Source organism: Leucoraja erinacea, chromosome 9, assembly GCF_028641065.1.
Source record: "Leucoraja erinacea ecotype New England chromosome 9, Leri_hhj_1, whole genome shotgun sequence".
In the NCBI taxonomy this organism is placed as follows: domain Eukaryota; kingdom Metazoa; phylum Chordata; class Chondrichthyes; order Rajiformes; family Rajidae; genus Leucoraja; species Leucoraja erinaceus.
Window position 1 is genome coordinate 67,165,471 of NC_073385.1, and position 19,722 is coordinate 67,185,192.

The 19,722-nt window shown below is 47.5% G+C and overlaps 1 protein-coding gene across 1 annotated transcript in view; it reads right to left on the reverse strand.

The window, feature by feature from the left end:
• nin (ninein (GSK3B interacting protein)) overlaps positions 1–19,722 on the reverse strand; it is a 162,069-nt gene that overhangs the window by 122,735 nt on the left and 19,612 nt on the right. Inside the window, exon 2 of the mRNA XM_055641229.1 lies at positions 4,714–4,920. Within this exon, the coding sequence (XP_055497204.1) occupies positions 4,714–4,896 (183 nt within the window). The 5' untranslated portion in view covers positions 4,897–4,920. The remainder of the gene's footprint in view (positions 1–4,713; positions 4,921–19,722) is intronic.

Below are 19,722 nucleotides of genomic sequence, written 5' to 3' on the forward strand. Positions count from 1 at the left end.
GTACAAAGGCTGTGCACAAAGGCTGTACAATATGTCAAACTCTGTAGCAATAAAGATATTTCCCCAAGGTCTCACGCACAAAGCTTTTGCTTGCACAGCCCTTCTGAAATCATCTTTGTATCATCACATCCATACACCCTCGGTCAAGGCCATCTGTAGAGAGTACAATGTCCGTGGTTCCGGGAACATAGAAGCAGCCTTCCCACTGAAGACATCGTTCCTTTGTCAACGTTCACATGTGTTTTATGATAAGGGCAGAACAACAATTTTACCCCAATATGCGTCGTTTTATATGTAGGAAGCAACTGCAGGTGCTGGTTTAAACCGTCGACACAAAATGCTGGAGTAACTCAGCGGGACACAGGAGAGAAGGAACGGGTGATGTTTCGGGTCGAGACCCCTCTTCAGACTGAGAGTCAGGGGAGAGAGAGACATGGGAGGGTTATCCCAGTACAGGGCCGGTCCCACCAGCATGCGACGAGCGCGACCAAACCGGAAGCGAGGGCCACGTCAGTTCGCGCATGACGTACGCCCGTCAAGACGCTGCGTACTGCGTTGAGCCGTCGCCGCGCGGAATTTTTGAACACGGTCAGTTTTTCGGAACCCCGCGCGATTTCGGGACCAGCTCCGCACAACTCCATACGGCTCCGGCGATCGAAGTGGGACCGGCCCCGCGAGGCCGTACGGATCAAGCGACCACGTTAGGTCGCGCTCGCCGCATGCAGTCGCATGCTCGTGGGACAGGCCCTTTAGGCGTGAAAAAGAGACATGAAAGGGGACGAAGTGCAAGGATGATGGGCGCTTTCCGGCTTCCCCGCACAGCATGAGGGAACGTCCAACACTCCTAGAGAACAAGGGAGACACAAAAATGCTGGAGTAACTCAGCCGGTCAAACTGCATCTATGGAGAAAAGGAATAGGTGACGTTTCGGGTTGAGACCCTTTTCCTATTCTCCACAGATGTTGTCTGATCCACTGAGTTACTCCAGATTTTTGTGCCTTCTTGCGTCATGTTATATCCATGTGAACCGATCTTCTTCTCCTGACTGGACCACACGCACATACATGACACTTCTAACATCAGGTAGCCATTCGGCCCTTTGAGCCTGCACCGCCATTCAATATGATTATGGCTGACCATCCAACTCAGTATCCTGTACCTGCCTTCTCTCCATATCCATCTAACTCCCTCTTAAGTATAGCCAATGAACTGGCCTCAACTACATTCTGTGGCAGAGAATTCCACAGATTCACCACTCTCTGTGTGAAAAATGTTTTCCTCATCTCGGCCCTAAAAGATTTCCCCCTTATCCTTAAACTGTGACCCGTTGTTCTGGACTTCCCCAACATCGGGAACAATCTTCCTGCATCCACCCTGTCCAAGCTCTTAAGAATTTTGTAAGTTTCTATAAGATCCCCCCTCAATCTTCTAAATTCTAGCGAGTACAAGCCGAGTCTATCCAGTCTTTCTTCATGTGAAAGTCCTGACATCCCAGGAATCAGTCTGGTGAACCTTCTCTGTACTCCCTCTATGGCAAGAATGTCCTTCCTCAGATTTGGAGACCAAAACTGTATGCAATACTCCAGGTGTGGTCTCACCAAGACCCTGTACAACTGCAGTAGAACCTCCCTGCTCCAATACTCAAATCCTTTTGCTATGAATGCTAACATACCATTCGCTTTCTTCACTGCCTGCTGCACCTGCATGCCTACTTTCAATGACTGGTGTACCATGACACCCAGGTCTCGTTGCATCTCCCCTTTTCCTAATCGGCCACCATTCAGGTAATAGTCTACTTTCCTGTTTTTGCCACCAAAGTGGATAACCTCACATTTAACCACATTATACTGCATCTGTCATGCATTTGCCCACTCACCCAGCCTATCCAAGTCATCTTGCAGCCTCCTAGCATCCTCCTCACAGCTAACACTGCCCCCCAGCTTCAGTGTCATCCGCAAACTTGGAGATGTTGCATTCAATTCCCTCGTCCAAATCATTAAAATATATTGTAAATAGCTGGGGTCCCAGCACTGAGCCTTGCGGTACCCCAATAGTCACTGCCTGCCATTCTGAAAATGACCAGTTTACTCCTACTCTTTGCTTCCTGTCTGCCAGCCAGTTCTCTATCCACATCAATACTGAACCCCCAATACCGTGTGCTTTAAGTTTGTATACTAATCTCTTATGTGGGACCTTGTCGAAAGCCTTCTGAAAGTCCAGATACAACACGTCCACTGGTTCTCCCTTATCCACTCTACTAGTTACCTCCTCGAAAAATTCTATAAGATTCGTCAGACATGATTGACCTTTCGTAAATCCATGCTGTAGTTACTGTTTGTCATCTACATCAACGATTTGGATGAGAACACACAGGGTGAGATTAGCAAGTTTGCTGATGATACAAACGTGTGTGGTTTTGCAGATAGTGAAGATGGTTGTGAAAGATTGCAGCAGGATCTGGATCGATTGGCCAGGTGGGCGGAGGAATGGTTGATGGAATTTAATACAGAGAAATGTGAGGTGTTGCATTTAGGTACGTCGAACAAGGGCAGGACCTACACAGTGAATGGTAGGCCTGTGGTTAGTGTTGTAGAGCAGAGGGATCTAGGAGTACAGGTGCATGGTTCCTTGAAGGTCGAGTCGCAGGTAGATAAGGTGGTCAAAAAGGCTTTTGGTGCATTGGCCTTCATCAGTCAGAGTGTTGAGTATAGACGTTGGGAGGTCATGTTGCAGTTGTATAAGACGATGGTGAGGCTGCATTTAGAATATTGTGTTCAGTTCTGGGCACAATATTATTGGAAAGATGTTGTCAAGCTGGACAAGGTAGGGATCTACAAGGATGTTGCCAGGACTAGAGGGTCTGAGCTATCGTAGAGGTTGACTAGGGCGGGTCTCTACTCCTTGGAGCGCAGGAGGATGAAGGGCGATTCTATAGAGGTGTATAAAATCTTGAGAGGAATAGATCGGGTAGATGCACAGAGTCTCTTGCCCAGAGTTGGTGAATCAAGGATCAGAGGACACGGGTTTATGGTGAAGGGGGAGAGAATTACTAGGAATCGAAGGGGTAATGTTTTCACACAAAGGGTGGTGGGTGAATGGAACAAGCTGCCAGAGGAGGTAGTTGAGGCTGGGACTATCCCATTGTTTCAGAAACAGTTAGGCAGGCACATGGATAGGACGGAGATGGACCAAACGTGGGCAGGTGGGACGAGTGTAGCTGGGATACGTTGGCTGGTATGGGCAAGATGGGCCGAAGGGCCTGTTTCCACGCTGTTTCACTCTGACTCTGGCTCCAATGCTGTAGCCTCTTCTTGGTATTTTTCTCTGTGCACTGCCTGTTGTGCTTGTGCTTGTGTGTGGTTCGTCTGTACTCAGGTGTGGTGTGAAGATAGACACAAGACGTTGCTGTCGTAACTCAGCGCCTCTGGACAAAAAGGGAATAGGTGACTTTTCTGGTCGGGACCCTTCTTCAAACCTTGACGTACTCCAGTTTCTTGTGGTTGTCTTCCATTAAAACCAGCATCTGCAGTTCCTTCCTACAAATTCTGTCTGCCCCACTGCAAAATCTCCTCAGGTAAGTCTACTTTGAAGATGTTCTCCTCCTCTCTCCGACGAGAGTTCCACTCCATCCCTCTGTGATTCCTCCTGCTCTATATCTCTCTACATCACCGTCTATATATCTTGTTTCCCTTTCCCCTGGACTCTCAGTTTGAAGAAAGGTCTCGACCCAAAACGTCACCTATTCCTTTTCTCCAGAGATGCTGCCTGTCCCGCTGAGCTTATCGTGTCTATTTTCAGTGGCCGATTGGGAAAGGGGGAGATGCAGCGAGACCTGGGTGTCATGGTACACCAGTCATTGAAAGTAGGCATGCAGGTGCAGCAGGCAGTAAAGAAAGCGAATGGTATGTTGGCTTTCATAGCAAAAGGATTTGAGTATAGGAGCAGAGAGGTTCTACTGCAATTGTACAGGGTCTTGGTGAGACCACACCTGGAGTATTGCGTGCAGTTTTGGTCTCCAAATCTGAGGAAGGACATTATTGCCATAGAGGGAGTGCAGAGAAGGTTCACCAGACTGATTCCTGGGATGTCAGGACTGTCTTATGAAGAAAGACTGGATAGACTTGGTTTATACTCTCTAGAATTTAGAAGATTGAGAGGGGATCTTATAGAAACTTACAAAATTCTTAAGGGGTTGGACAGGCTAGATGCAGGAAGATTGTTCCCGATGTTGGGGAAGTCCAGGACAAGGGGTCATAGCTTAAGGATAAGGGGGAAATCCTTTAAAACCGAGATGAGAAGAACTTTTTTCACACAGAGAGTGGTGAATCTCTGGAACTCTCTGCCACAGAGGGTAGTTGAGGCCACAGTTCATTGGCTATATTTAAGAGGGAGTTAGATGTGGCCCTTGTGGCCAAGGGGATCAGAGGGTATGGAGAGAAGGCAGGTACGGGATACTGAGTTGGATGATCAGCCATGATCATATTGAATGGCGGTGCAGGCTCGAAGGGCTGAATGGCCTACTCCTGCACCTAATTTCTATGTTTCTATGTTTCAGTTTAAACCAGCATCTGCAGTTGCTTCCTACTCGTGTGTGGTGCGATCTGACTGGGTTACACCAAAGATGTCGAGTGCGTGTGAGAGCGAGACTATTCAACGCCAACTCATTGTGGGAATCCCCCCCAAGGATGATGCCGGCACAGAGTGTGCCCTTACCCGGCCAGAGAGGTCTTCTTGCAGGAGAGTCTGCAGCAGCAGTGGAGCTGCATCTTGCAGCTGTAGCATGTGACAGAGGTCAGTCAGCTCCTCGTGGCCCAGCGACCCGCAGCCGATGGCGTCAAAGCTGTCGAACACTTCCTTCAGGCGCACCTCATACTGATCCTGCTCGTCCTCGTCCATCCCATAGCACGCGGCCAGCCACACCTGCACGAGAAACAAAGCAAGACAACACCGTTAGCGAAGCCTCGCTGCCTCCCTGCCTGCCTGCCGCCCTCCCTGCCAGTGCCCTGCCTGCCTGTGCCCTGCCTCCCTGCCTCCCTGTGCCCTGCTGAAAGAAAGATGTCGTTAAACCACAGCGTGTGAGTGGGCCCATCACACGTTGTAACCTTGTTCTGTACTCGCATCTGCCGGTGGGAATCGGTGGCTGGCTGGCTGGCGGAGCAGGAACACTCGGGCCTACCCCTGGCAACCAGCCCTTTCCACACTCGTGACTTCCAGACTACACTTGATGTTTTCAGCAGTACACAGACTTTGTTGCAAGCCTTGTGGCTGCGAATAATAATAGAAGATCGGATCTTAGTTTGCAGCAGGCAGTGAAGAAAGCCAATGGTATGTTAGCATTCATTGCAAGAGGATTTGAGTATAGGAGCAGGGAGGTTCCACTGCAGTTGTACAGGGTCTTGGTGAGACCACACCTGGAGTATTGCGTAGAGTTTTGGTCTCCTAATCTGAGGAAAGACATTCTTGCCATAGAGGGAGTGCAGAGAAGGTTCACCAGACTGATTCCTGGGATGTCAGGACTGTCTTATGAAGAAAGACTGGATAGACTTGGTTTATACTCTCTAGAATTTAGAAGATTGAGAGGGGATCTTATAGAAACGTACAAAATTCTTAAGGGGTTGGACAGGCTAGATGCAAGAAGATTGTTCCCGATGTTGGGGAAATCCAGAACTAGGGGTCACAGTTTAAGGATAAGAGGGAACTCTTTTAGAGCCGAGACGAGAAAATCTTTTTTTACACAGAGAGTGGTGAATCTGTGGAATTCTCTGTCACTGAAGGTAGTTGAGGCCAGTTCATTGGCTATATTTAAGAGGGAGTTAGATGTGGCCCTTGTGGCTAAAGGGATCAGGAGGTATGGAGAGAAGGCAGGGATGGGATACCGAGTTGGATGATCAGCCATGATCATGTTGAATGGCGGTGCAGGCTCGAAGGGCCGAATGGCCTACTCCTGCACCTATTGTCTATGTTTCTACGTTTCTATGTCTTTGGAGTGCGGGAAGAAACCGAAGCATCCGGAGAAAACCCACGCAGGTCACGGAGAAAACGATTAGTACGGGTGTCAGGGGTTATGGGGCGAAGGCAGGAGAATGTGATTAGGAGGGAGAGATAGATCAGCCATGATTGAATGGCGAAGTAGACTTGATGGGCCGAATGGCCCAATTCTGCCCATCAAGTCTATCACATGACCTGCAGAGCCGAGCTAGAGAGCCATACAGCATGGAAACAGGCCCTTCAGCCCACATGTCCATGCCAACCAAGATCCCACCTACACTTGTAGATTTTACTTTAGACTTTAGAGATAGCACGGCAACAGGCACTTTGACCCACAGAGTCCGCGCCGACCAAGAACCCTTCTACACTTGAAGATAGACACAAAAAGCTGGAGTAACTCAGCGGGTCAGGCAGCATCTCTGGAGAGAAGGAATAGATGACGTTTCGGGACGAGACACACCTTCAGACTTTTAGACTTTAGCGATACAGAGTGGAAACAGGCCCTTTGGCCCACGGAGTCCGTACTGACCAGTGATCGCCCCGTACACTACCACTATCCTACACACAAGTAACAATTTATAATTTTACATATAGCCAATTCACCTACAACCCTGGAGTGTGGGGGAAACCAGAACGCCCAGAGAAAACCCACGCGGGTCACGGGGAGAAGGTACAAACTCCATACAGACAGGATGGAGCCCGTAGTCAGGATGGAAGCTGGGTCTCGGGCGCTGTGAGGCAGCAACTCTACCGCTGCGCCACCGTGCCACCCCAATTGCGATTATGTCAACCCAATCCCTGACACTGATGGGGAAGTTTACAAATCTGTAATGCATGTTCCCCTGAATGTAGCTAACTCATTTCAATATTCAAGTGAGTTTATTGTCATGTGTCCCTGATAGGACAATGAAATTCTTGCTTTGCTTCAGCACAACAGAACATAGTAGGCATGAATACAGAACAGATCAGTGTGTCCATATACCATGATATAAATATACACACACATCAATAAATAAACTGATAAAGTGCAAATAACAAGATAATGTTCAGAGTTTTGTCCGAGCCAGGTTTAATAGCCTGATGGCTGTGGGGAAGTAGCTATTCCTGAACCTGGATGTTGCAGATTTCAGGCTCCTGTACCTTCTACCTGAAGGTAGCAGGGAGATGAGTGTGTGGCCAGGATGGTGTGGGTCCTTGATGATGCTGCCAGCCTTTTTGAGGCAGCGACTGCGATAAATCCCCTCGATGGTGGGGAGGTCAGAGCCGATGATGGACTGGGCAGTGTTTTTTCACACAGAGAGTGGTGAATCTCTGGAACTCTCTGCCACAGAGGGTAGTTGAGGCCAGTTCATTGGCTATATTTAAGAGGGAGTTAGATGTGGCCCTTGTGGCTAAAGGGATCAGGGGGTATGGAGAGAAGGCAGGTACGGGATACTGAGTTGGATGATCAGCCATGATCATATTGAATGGGGTGCAGGCTCGAAGGGCCGAATGGCCTACTCCTGCACCTAATTTCTATGTCTATGTCTATGTTTACTACTTTTTGTAGTCTTTTCCTCTCCAGGGCGCTCAAGTTGCCGAACCAAGCCACGATGCAACCGGTCAGCGTGCTCTCTACTGTGCACCTGTAGAAGTTAGAGAGGGTCCTCCTTGACAATCCGACTCTCCGTAATCTTCTCAGGAAGCAGAGGCGCTGATGAGCTTTCTTAATAATAGCATCAGCGTTCTCCTTTTTCTTCCTTTTGTGTAAACTGTCTGTAGCTGCAGCACGTTAAGCCACACGGAAACATGTCCCTGTTGCATGAAGCACGCACAGCTGCAGGTAAATATTCCATTCATCGTGACACAAAGAGACAACGTCAGCTGGAGCTAAGCTCGGTGTAATGATACAAGGGCCGTTCATCGTCCTGACTGCAATTACCAATGCCGTCCAAGTCCAACGAGGTTCCTGAACGAGCAGCAGATGCAACACACTGCAGAGCTGGGGATGACACAACCCAGCATCTTTTTGTGTCTATCTTTGGTTTAAACCAGCATCTGCACAGGTGGGCCGAAGGGCCTGATTCCGTGCGACACAGCTCCGTGACGGTAAAAGGTGAAGCGTAGCTGAAGGGGGTTGTTCCCAGGGTGGGAGCTTGTTGTCCCTGGTGGGCAGACTGCCTGCCTGCCTGACAATCAACAGTGGGACCCCAGCTGTGGAATTCTCTGCCTCAGAGGGCGATGGAGGCCGGTTCTCTGGATGCTTTCAAGAGAGAGCCAGATAGGGCTCTTAAAAATAGCGGAGTCAGGGGATATGGGGAGAAGGCAGGAACGGGGTACTGATTGGGGATAGAAACATAGAAAATAGGTGCGGAGTAGGCCATTCGGCCCTTCGAGCCTGCACCGCCATTCAAATATGATCATGGCTGATCTTCCAACTCAGTATCCCGTACCTGCCATCTCTCCATACCCCCGATCCCTTTAGCCACAAGGGCCACATCTAACTCCCTCTTAAATCCCGTACCTGCCTTCTCTTATGTAAAAGAATATGTGTGTTATGATTGTGTTTATAATTTGCCACAAGGGCCACATCTAACTCCCAGCTAATGAACCTGCCTCAACTACCTTCTGTGGCAGAGAATTCCACAGATTCACCACTCTCTGTGTGAATTTCTTTTTTTCTCATCTCGGTCCTAAAAGACTTCCCCCTTATGCTGAAACTGTGACCCCTTGTTCTGGACTTCCCCAACATCGGGAACAATCTTCCTGCAATTTTGTAAGTTTCTATAAGATCCCCCCCCTCAATCTTCTAAATTCTAGCGAGTACAAGCCGAGTCTATCCAGTCATGTGATCAGCCATGATCACATTGAGTGGCGGTGCTGGCTCGAAGGGCCGAATGGCCTACTCCTGCACCTATTGTCTAATGTTCATCGCCCATGTCGAAGATGTTAATGACAGCAAGATCATTGTCAATTTTTACCCCCCCCCCAGCCTTGAGTTTAAGAAATTTTCGACCTATCGTAGTGTTATAATATTTGACCCGACAGCCTAGCCACTCATGTAGCCCCTTGGGGTGATCTCCCTTCCCTCATTTGAGGGGAGTCTCCACCACACCCTGCCCCCTAATGTCCAGCAGCGGAAGGACCCTAAACTGTGGCCCTCCCCCCACGGAGCCTTGGCATTGGCTGCTCCAAGCTTCAGTGCGTCCCTCAGCATGTACCCCTGCAGTCTGGAGCGGGCTAGTCAGCAACATTCCCCGACGGACAACTCGCTCTGCTGGGAGGTCAACATTTCGGGCCGACCAAAGAGCATCTTTCACAGAGTTGATGACCTTCCAGCAGCACTTGATGTCCATCTCTGAATGCGTCCCTGGGAACAGTCCGTAGATCAGAGAGTCCTCTGTGACGGAGCTCTTCGGGATAAACCGTGACTGGGATCCTTGCTAACTTCTCCAGACTCTCTTTGCAAATCCACACTCTGCGAAGAGGTGGGCAACCGGCTCCTCTCCACAGCAGCCATCCCGAACACTCTCGCTCCACGGAGTGAAGACTTTTCCCCTCATCTCATCCCTGAATGGCTGACCCTTGATTCTGGCCAAAGCAGACAAAAAATGCTGGAGAAACTCAGCGGGTGAGGCAGCATCTATGGAGAAAAGGAGAAGGCGACGTGTCGGGTGGATACCTTTCCTCAGACTGAAGGGTCTCAACCTGAACAGTCACCTACTCCTTTCCTCCATAGATGCTGCCTCACCCGCTGAGTTTCTACAGCAGTTTTCATCTACTTTCGATTTTTCCAGCATCTGCAGTCCGTTCTTAAACACTTTATTCCGTCGAGTCAATTTTTAGTTTCTTGTCACCTTTGTGTGGTGATTTACAGTGAAAAGCTTTTGTTGTGTGGGCCTCACAGAGGCGCAGTGGTAGAATTGCTGCCTTACAGTGCCGGAGACCCGGGTTCGATCTTAACTACGGGTGCTGTCTGTACGGAGTTTGCACGTTCTCCCCGCGACCTGCGTGGGTTTCCTCCGAGATCTCTGGTTTCCTCACACACCGCAAAGACGTGCAGGTTTGTAGGTTAATTGGCTTGGTGTAAATATAAAATTGTCCCTAGCGTGTGAAGGATAGTGTTAATGTGCGGGGATTGCAGGTCGGTACGGACTCGATGGGCCGAAGGGCCTGTTTCCACACTGTATCTCTAAACTAAACACCACCACCACAACTGGGCCAGGGAAGGCATCTCCCGCTAAATCTACGTTTAGATTCTGGAAACAATGAACTGCAGATGTTACGGGTTTGGACACGCTAGAGGCAGGAAACATGTTCCCGATGTTGGGGGAGTCCAGACCCAGGGGCCACAGTTTAAGAATAAGGGGTTGGCCATTTAGAACGGAGACGAGGAAACATTTTTTCTCACAGAGAGTGGCGAGTCTGTGGAATTCTCTGCCTCAGAGGGCGGTGGAGGCAGGTTCTCTGGATGCTTTCAAGAGAGAGCTGGATAGGGCTCTTAAAAATAGCGGAGTCAGGGGATATGGGGAGAAGGCAGGAACGGGGTACTGATTGGGGATGATCAGCCATGATCACATTGAATGGCGGTGCAGGCTCGAAGGGCCGAATGGCCTCCTCCTACACCTATTGTCTATTTATGCTGGTTTACAAGAAAAAGGGAGCCTGTACGAATTTTGTGGGTTTCAATAGAATCACCAGATCAACAAATTCAAAGATGACACCGGACTCTGGCAACATTTTGTACGCAGCAGAACAGATCAAGATAGAGTCATACAGCACGCAAGTTAAAACAAACAACTAGGCATCTATTTGCGATCTCCCAAGGGCAGGGAAGAATTTCGGTGTCGGTGCTCAAGACAATGACAAAACCGAGAGCGCAGGCCTGTTCCACTGAGTCTTTCTTCGTGAGATATCTCCAGTATTCAAACTGTGGGATGTTTGCGTGTGCGTCACGTTGGTGCAGCGGCAGAGTTGCTGCCTTACAGCGCCGGAGACCCGGGTTCGATCAAGATTACGGGGAGCTGACGGCCACGGAGGCAAAGTCAATGGATATTTTTTACGGCAGAGATGAATCGATTCTTGATTAGTACGGGTGTCAGGGGTTACAGGGAGAAGGCAGGGGGATGGGGCTGAGTGGGAGTGTTACATCAGCCATGAATGAATAACTCAGTAGACTAGATGGGCTGAATGGGCTAATTCTACTCCGATCACATAGAAACTTATGAAGATGCAATTTCTCATGGGATGAAAAGTAAATAATTGATGACATGAATCAATCCAGTGAATGCTCTTTGCACTGCAGGCTTTCTTAAGGGGCTGTCCCACTGTACGAGGTAATTCCAGAGTTCTCCCGACTTTCCCCCGATTCGAACTCGGAGAATTACGGTAATGGCCGCTCGTAGGTACTCGGGGCTCTCGTGGACATTTTTCAACATGTTGAAAAAATCTTCACGAGCTTACCTGCCGTTAGCGTTACGAGCCGCTAAGAGACGTCCCGAGCTCCGACGTACATTCTAGGTACTTACCACGATTTTTTTTAACTCAGGAGAGATCTTGGGAGAACTCTACAGTGGGACAGCCCCTTTAGGAAGACAAGGGGTCGTGTAAAGTGTGAACTGCCAGGAGCAGTCTCACTATAACTAATTCCGCAAGATGTCAGATGACGATTCTGCAGCCCAAAATGTTAATTCGGTTTCCCTTTTGTGGTGCCCATTGTTCTGGTTAGGGACAGATGACGATAAAACACGCCTGACTCTCCCATGAGTCTCTTCGCGAACGCACCCTGACCTGATCCCGCTTTCTTTCTTTCGTTCAGATTTCAAGCACCTGCTGTTTCATTTGAAATGTTCAATGTATTTCCAAGTGTATTGTGCTTGATGCCGTCATCCACATCATTGACATGGGCGATGAACAGCTGGGGTCCCACTGTTGATCATCAGGCAGGCAGTCTGCCCACCAGGGACAGCTAGCTCCCGCCCTGGGAACAACCCCCTTCAGCTACGCTTCACCTTTTACCGTCACGGAGATGTGCCGCACGGAATAGAAACATAGAAACATAGAAATTAGGTGCAGGAGTAGGCCATTCGGCCCTTCGAGCCTGCACCGCCATTCAATATGATCATGGCTGATCATCCAACTCAGTATCCCGTACCTGCTTCTCTCCATACCCTCTGATCCCCTTAGCCACAAGGACCACATCTAACTCCCTCTTAAATATAGCCAATGAATTGGCCTCGACTACCCTCTGCGGCAGAGAGTTCCAGAGATTCACCACTCTCTGTGTGAAAAAAGTTCTTCTCATCTCGGTTTTAAAGGATTTCCCCCTTATCCTTAAGCTGTGACCCCTTGTCCCTGGACTTCCCCAACATCGGGAACAATCTTCCTGCATCTAGCCTGTCCAACCCCTTAAGAATTTTGTAAGTTTCTATAAGATCCCCTCTCAATCCCCTAAATTCTAGAGAGTATAAACCAAGTCTATCCAGTCTTTCTTCATAAGACAGTCCTGACATCCCAGGAATCAGTCTGGTGAACCGTCTCTGCACTCCCTCTATGGCAATAATGTCCTTCCTCAGATTTGGAGACCAAAACTGTACGCAATACTCCAGGTGTGGTCTCACCAAGACCCTGTACAACTGCAGTAGAACCTCCCTGCTCCTATACTCAAATCCTTTTGCTATGCTGGAATCAGGCCCTTCGGTCCACCTGTGCAGGAAGAAACTGCAGATGCTGGTTTAAACCGAAGGTAGACACAATAAGCTGGAGTAACCCCGCTAGGCGGACAACATCTCTGGAGAAAAGGTCACAGCGTCACAGCGATAGAGTTGCTGCCTAAAACCCCTGTCCCACTGTACGAGTTCATTCCAAGAGTTCTCCCGAGTTTGCCCTGATTCGAACTCGGAGATTTACGGTAATGGCCGCTCGTCGGTACTCGGGGCTCTCGTGGACATTTTTCACCATGATGAAAAACCTTCACAAGACTTCCCGTGCTTACCTGCCGTTAGTGAGTCTTCCCGAGTACCTGCCGTTAGAGTTACGAGCCGCTGAGAGACGTCCCTGAGCTCCGACATACCCACTACGTTCATTCTCCGTGCTAACCATGAGTTTGATTTGTTTTTAAACTCGGGAGAGCTGTTGGAATTAACTCGTACCGTGGGACAGGGCTATTACAGCGAACACAGCGCCGGAGACCTGGGTTCGATCCCGACTACAGGAGCTGTCTGTACGGAGTTTGTAAGTTCCCCCCGTGACCTGCGTGGGTTTTCTCCGAGATCTTCGGTTTCCTCCCATGCTCCAAAGACGTACTGGTTTGTAGGTTAATTGGTTTGGTAAATGTAAAAATTGTCCTTGGTGGCTGTATGATAGTGCTAATGTGCGGGGATCGCTGGTCAGCATGGTGGGTCGAAGGGCCTGTTTCCGCGCTGTATCCCTGTATCTCTAAACTAAACCAAAAGGAAGAGGTGACGTTTTGGGTCGAGACCCTTCTTCAGTCTCCTTTGCCGTCTGATCTGCTGAGTTACTCCAGCTTTTTCTGTTTTCCACCTGTCCATGCCGACCAAATTGACATACTGAGCTAACCTTCATTTAGTTTAGAGATTCAACGGGGAACCAAGCACTTCGACCAGCGATCCCTGCACATTAACACTGTCCTACACATCTAAGGAACTTTTTTTAAATTATACCAAGCCAATTGACCTACAAACTTGTACGTCTTTGGGGTGTGGGTGGAAACCGGAGATCCCAGAGAAAGCCCACGCAGGTCACGGGGAGAACGTACAAACTAGGTACAGACAGCACCCGTAGTCAGGATTGTATCAGGGTCTCTGGTACTCTAAGGCAGCAACTCTACTGCAGAGCAACCCTGTGCTTGCATTTGGCCCATATCCGTCGAAACCCTTCCTATCCATACTGTAAACATAGAAACATAGAAATTAGGTGCAGGAGTAGGCCATTCGGCCCTTCGAGCCTGCACCGCCATTCAATATGATCATGGCTGATCATCCAACTCAGTATTCCGTACCTGCCTTCTCTCCATACCCTCTGATCCCCTTGGCCACAAGGGCCACATCTAACTCCCTCTTAAATATAGCCAATGAACTGGCCTCAACTACCCTCTGTGGCAGAGAGTTCCAGAGATTCACCACTCTCTGTGTGAAAAAAGTTCTCCTCATCTCGGTTTTAAAGGATTTCCCCCTTATCCTTAAGCTGTGACCCCTTGTCCTGGACTTCCCCAACATCGGGAACAATCTTCCTGCATCTAGCCTGTCCAACCCCTTAAGAATTTTGTAAGTTTCTATAAGATCCCCTCTCAATCTCCTAAATTCTAGAGAGTATAAACCAAGTCTATCCAGTCTGTAGGTAGACAAAAATTCTGGAGAAACTCAGAATATAGGCGACGTTTCGGGTCGAGACCCTTCTTCAGCTCACATCAGTCTGAAGAAGGGTCTCGGCCCGAAACGTTGCCCATTTCCTTCGCTCCATAGATGCTGCTGCATTTTTGTCTACCTTCGATTTTCCAGCATCTGCAGGTCCTTCTTAAACTACCCACATAGTCTGTCCGTAATTGCATCCGCTTCTCTAGCTTCGTCTGGCAGCTTGGTCCTGATACAGACTATCTTCTGAGTGAAAAAGTTGCCCGTCCCCCGGACATCCATTTTAAATCTTTCCCCTCTCACCTAAGCCTGTGCCCTCTAGTTTTAGAACCCTCTACCCTGGGAATAACACTGAGTGTTCACTTGATCCATGCCCCCCTTGATCTTGTGCGCCTCAATAAGGTCACCCCTCAGCCTCCTACGCCCCATGGAAAAAAGGGTCAGTGCAGGATATTAATATATAAAGTGGTGATGAAACCTCCAGCTTAATACATCAAAAACCTTGGAAATCACCATAGACTTCAGACGCAAACAAAACCCCAACCCCCCGGTCCATGTCAACTCCCATCCCATAACCTCCACGAACTCATTCAAGTTTCTGGGCACCTATATCTGCAATCATCTAAAATGGCACATCAACGCAGACCACATCATTAAGAAAGGACAACAACGCCTATACTTCCTCAGACAGCTCGAAAAGTTCAGAGTCCACAAACACCTCCTGGTCCGTTATCGAAAGCATCATCACCTCCTCACTCACAGTCTGGTACGGAAACACTGACAGTCACTCACTACATAGAATACAGCGCATTGTCTCCAAGGCCTCCAGGATCATCAACTCCCCCCCCCCCCCCCCCCCCCTCAATCCGTTCCATTTACCTCCAACGTACCTCAAAACGGGCAATAAAGATCATCTCGGACCCCTCCCATCCAGCAAACCACCTTTTCCAGCCTCTCCCTCAGAGGCGCCTCAGGTCACTTGCTACAAAATCCACCCGTTTTAAAAACAGCTTCTTCCCCTCAGCAATAAGAACACTCAATTCCATCCAATGACAGACAACACTAAGGACTCTTGATGTATATAGTGTCTTGTCTATGGTCTTTGTCTGTTCTTTTGCACTATGTTCTGTTGGTGAGATTTGTGATTTGTGATGTGGTATGGATGTACTTTATCACTATGATCTGTGTTGTTATATGTGTTATTGTATAAAAAAAAAACTGTCAGGCAGCTACAGCTTGTTCAGAACGCTGTTGCTAGAGTTCTAACAAAGACCAAAAAATTTGAACACATTACACCAATTCTTAAATCCTTACATTGGCTCCCTGTATGTCAGAGAATTGATTTTAAAATCCTGCTGCTCACCTATAAATCACTACATGGTTTAGGACCAAAGTATATCACTGACATGCTTCCACTATATAAGCCTTCTAGACCGCTAAGATCTTCTGAGACCAATCTGTTAGTGATTCCCAGAGTAAATACAAAACATGGGAAAGCAGGATTTAGTTACTATGCAACAAATAGCTGGAATAAACTTCCTGAAGATTTAAGACTTGCCCCAACTTTGACCACTTTTAAAACAAGACTGAAAACTTTTATGTTTACTTTAGCTTTCAGCTAAATCTTAACTACATTGCACTTTTAACTTTTGCACTTTTTATAATGCATTTTTAATTTTGCTTTTCTTTTCTTTTAGTTCTATTTTATTTCATTTTATTATTTCATTTTATTGTATGACATGTTTTTATGTGAAGCACTTTGAGTCTGCCTCGTGTATGAAATGTGCTATATAAATAAAGTTGCCTTGCCTTGCCTTAATGTGACTAAAGCAGTGTACCATCATGTACCAAACCCAAACCCCACCAACCCTGGTTGCGTGGCAAATAAAGATACTATTATATTCTAAAATATTCAAAATGGTAACCTCTGATTTTCCCGTCTTAAATCCCTAGGTCTCATAATTACCACACAGACACCCACAGAGGAAGGTGTCCCTGTGCAGAATGTCAGTTCAATAGCAAAGACACAAAATTGAATGTTATGGTCGAATGGGTAAAATGCTAATTTCGAACCATGCCACAAGTTCAGACACATCTGATCTACCTCCTGCTAAGAGTTTGAAAGTCTTCCTTATCATGTACAAGTTATTCAGATTAATATGAAATGGAGCATGTCATCCATGATTAGACTTTCATGAACATAGAGGGCCGGGAGTGATGAAGTCTAGAGATGGGGATGGGAACAGCGCCTCAGACTCCACTTGGGCTGCTTACAACCCAGCGTTATGTCCCCAGACTCTCAGTCTGAAGAAGGGTCTCCACCCAAAACATCACCTATTCCTTCTCTCCAGAGATGCTGCCTGACCCGCTGAGTTACTCCAGCCTTTTGTGTTTACCTTCGGTATGAATATTGACTTCACTAACTTCAAGTAACCCTTGCTTTCCCTCGATCTCCATCCCTCCCCCCCATCATAGTTCTCCAATCAGTCTGCATGTCCTCCTGATTACATTTTATGTTTGTATGCCTCATTGTCAACTTCCCCCAGCTGACATGGATCTAGTCTACATTTACCTTGAACTTCATCTCTTTTGATGTGTCATTTTCACACCTTGCCCTCCCATTTCTCCGTCTCCCTCTCCCCTGACTCTCGGTCTGAAGAAGAGTCTCAAACCCAAAACGTCACCCATTCCCTCGCTCCAGAGATGCTGCCTGTCCCGCTGAGTTACTCCAACATTTTGTGCCTGTCCTCGGTGTAAACCAGCATCTGCAGTTCCTTCCTGCACATGCCATCACCCACTGACAGATGACAGAGACCCTGGCAGCCGTGCATTGCAGACAGATATTTTAATTGCCATTTAACAGTTTGAATTGCCTTAAAGTCTTAACTCGCTCAAAATACGCTTGCCAGGAAAGATGATCCGAGGCTCAAAGTATTCGCTGGAAATTTCCTTTTATTAATGCTAATCTTTGTCACACAATATCCATTTGATTAAAAAAAGCCTCTCCCTAAGCCTATTCAGTAATAAAGGCTTCTAAGAATCGGTAAGCCATCAAAAACGATGCACTCTGGGTTCATAGTTCATTGTAATATTGATGAAATAGTTATCTGTGTTATTTTGCATTTATGGGCCTGTTAAGCAGGAATTTCATGGTTTAATTGCCGACACAAGACAATTAAACACTGGAATAGTAAATACGTTGAATTATGCACATTGAACGTGGCTACAAAACGTTTCTAATTGAACCTTTACCAAAGTACTGCATTTTAAAACATACAACAGTGCAGTGTAGAAATAGGCCCTTCGGCCTAGTGTCTGCACAGATAATACCAAGTAAAGGGCCTGTCCCACTTTCACGACCTAATTCACGGCCTCTGCCGAGTTTGTCCTTGACTCATACTCGCAGCATGGTCGTCACATAGAAACATAGAAAGTAGGTGCAGGAGTAGGCCATTCGGCCCTTCGAGCCTGCACCGCCATTCAATATTATCATGGCTGATCATCCAACTCAGTATCCCGTACGGACTAGAAGGGCCGAGATGGCCTGTTTCAGTACTGTAATTGTTATATGGTTATATAATATGATCATGGCTCATCATCCAAATCAATATCCCATACCTGCCTTCTCTCCATACCCCCTGATCCCTTTAGCCACAAGGGCCACATCTAACTCCCTCTTAAATATAGCCAATGAACTGGCCTCAACTACCTTCTGTGGCAGAGAGTTCCAGAGATTTACCACTCTCTGTGTAAAAAATGTTTTTCTGATCTCAGTCCTAAAGGATTTCCCCCTTATCCTTAAACTGTGACCCCTTGTTCTGGACTTCCCCAACATCGGGAACAATCTTCCTGCATCTAGCCTGTCCAACCCCGTAAGAATTTTGTAAGTTCCTATAAGATCCCCCCTCAATCTTCTAAATTCTAGCGAGTACAAGCCAAGTCTATCCAGTCTTTCTTCATATGAAAGTCCTGACATCCCAGGAATCAGTCTGGTGAACGTTCTCTGTACTCCCTCTATGGCAAGAATGTCTTTCCTCAGATTAGGAGACCAAAACTGTACGCAATCACGAGGTGGTAGGTAGGTCATAGCGGGCCGTGATGCTAGTCGTAGGTACTCGTGGCATCAAGTAGGTTGGGGCGTTGTTTCTAACTTGATGATAGATGTCCACGAGTAAAAAAGGTCGTGAGTTAGGTCATGAAAGTGGGACAGGCCCTTTAAACCATCGAGAGCATCCTTACCAACTGTATCACAGTATGGTATGGCAACTGCTCTGTCTCCGACCGGAAGGCATTGCAGAGGGTGGTGAAAATTGCCCAACGCATCACCGGTTCCTCGCTCCCCTCCATTGAGTCTGTCCAAAGCAAGCGCTGTCTGCGGAGGGCGCTCAGCATCGCCAAGGACTGCTCTCACCCCAACCATGGACTCCAATCACCACCCTCCTACCATCCGGGAGGCGCTTATTATTATTTATTCAAATCGTTTGCTATGTCGCTCTTCCAGGGAGATGCTAAATGCATTTCGTTGTCTCTGTACTGTACACTGACAATGACAATTAAAATTGAATCTGAATCTGAATCTGAATCTAAACAAAACTCCTCTACCTGCATGCGATCCAGATCACTCCCTACATATCCATGTGCTTGTCCAAAGGCCTCATAAACGCCACTATCGTATCTGCCTCCACGACCACCCCTGGCAGCGCGTTCCAGGCACTCGCCACTCTCTGTGCAAAAAAAAAAACGCATGCCCCGCAAATCTCCTTTCATCTTTGACCCTTTCAGCTAAAAGCTATGCCCTCTAGTCTTTGACGTTTATATCCTGGGGAAAAGGTTCTGACTGCCTGTCTCATCTATTGTCTGTAATACAATTGTTTCTTTGACTTTTAATTGATGCCTCAATGTATAATCGTTTGCACACCAATGTTTGAAATAAAACAGCAACATCACATAGATGCACCGAACACCATTCACAACAAGGTCAGGATGTGGAGTTAAAAATAGCTTTAACACTCCTTGGTCAACGTGCATAATTCAATCCAAACTCCATATTTACAACCCGCTAATAAACAGGTTTTATTGGCAAGGTTAATGTGAAACTTGCATGTAAGTCGCCCAATTGGAGCAAGCCACATTTTTGACGGAGTCACTATTATATCATAAGCAACGGCATTAGAGTTGTTTTGAAGCTATTTTATCCTTGGGAAGTCACAGCTTTCAAAAACCATAATTATCCTGACGCGCATTACAGTGAAGCTTTAATTTATTAGAGTGGTTTGTTCACCTGCAGCTCAACCAGTAAATTAAATTCCCCTCTAACCAGTCAGTTTATTGCCTCGTGTACCGAGGTACAGCTGTTGTTGCGTGCTAACCAGTCAGCGGAAAG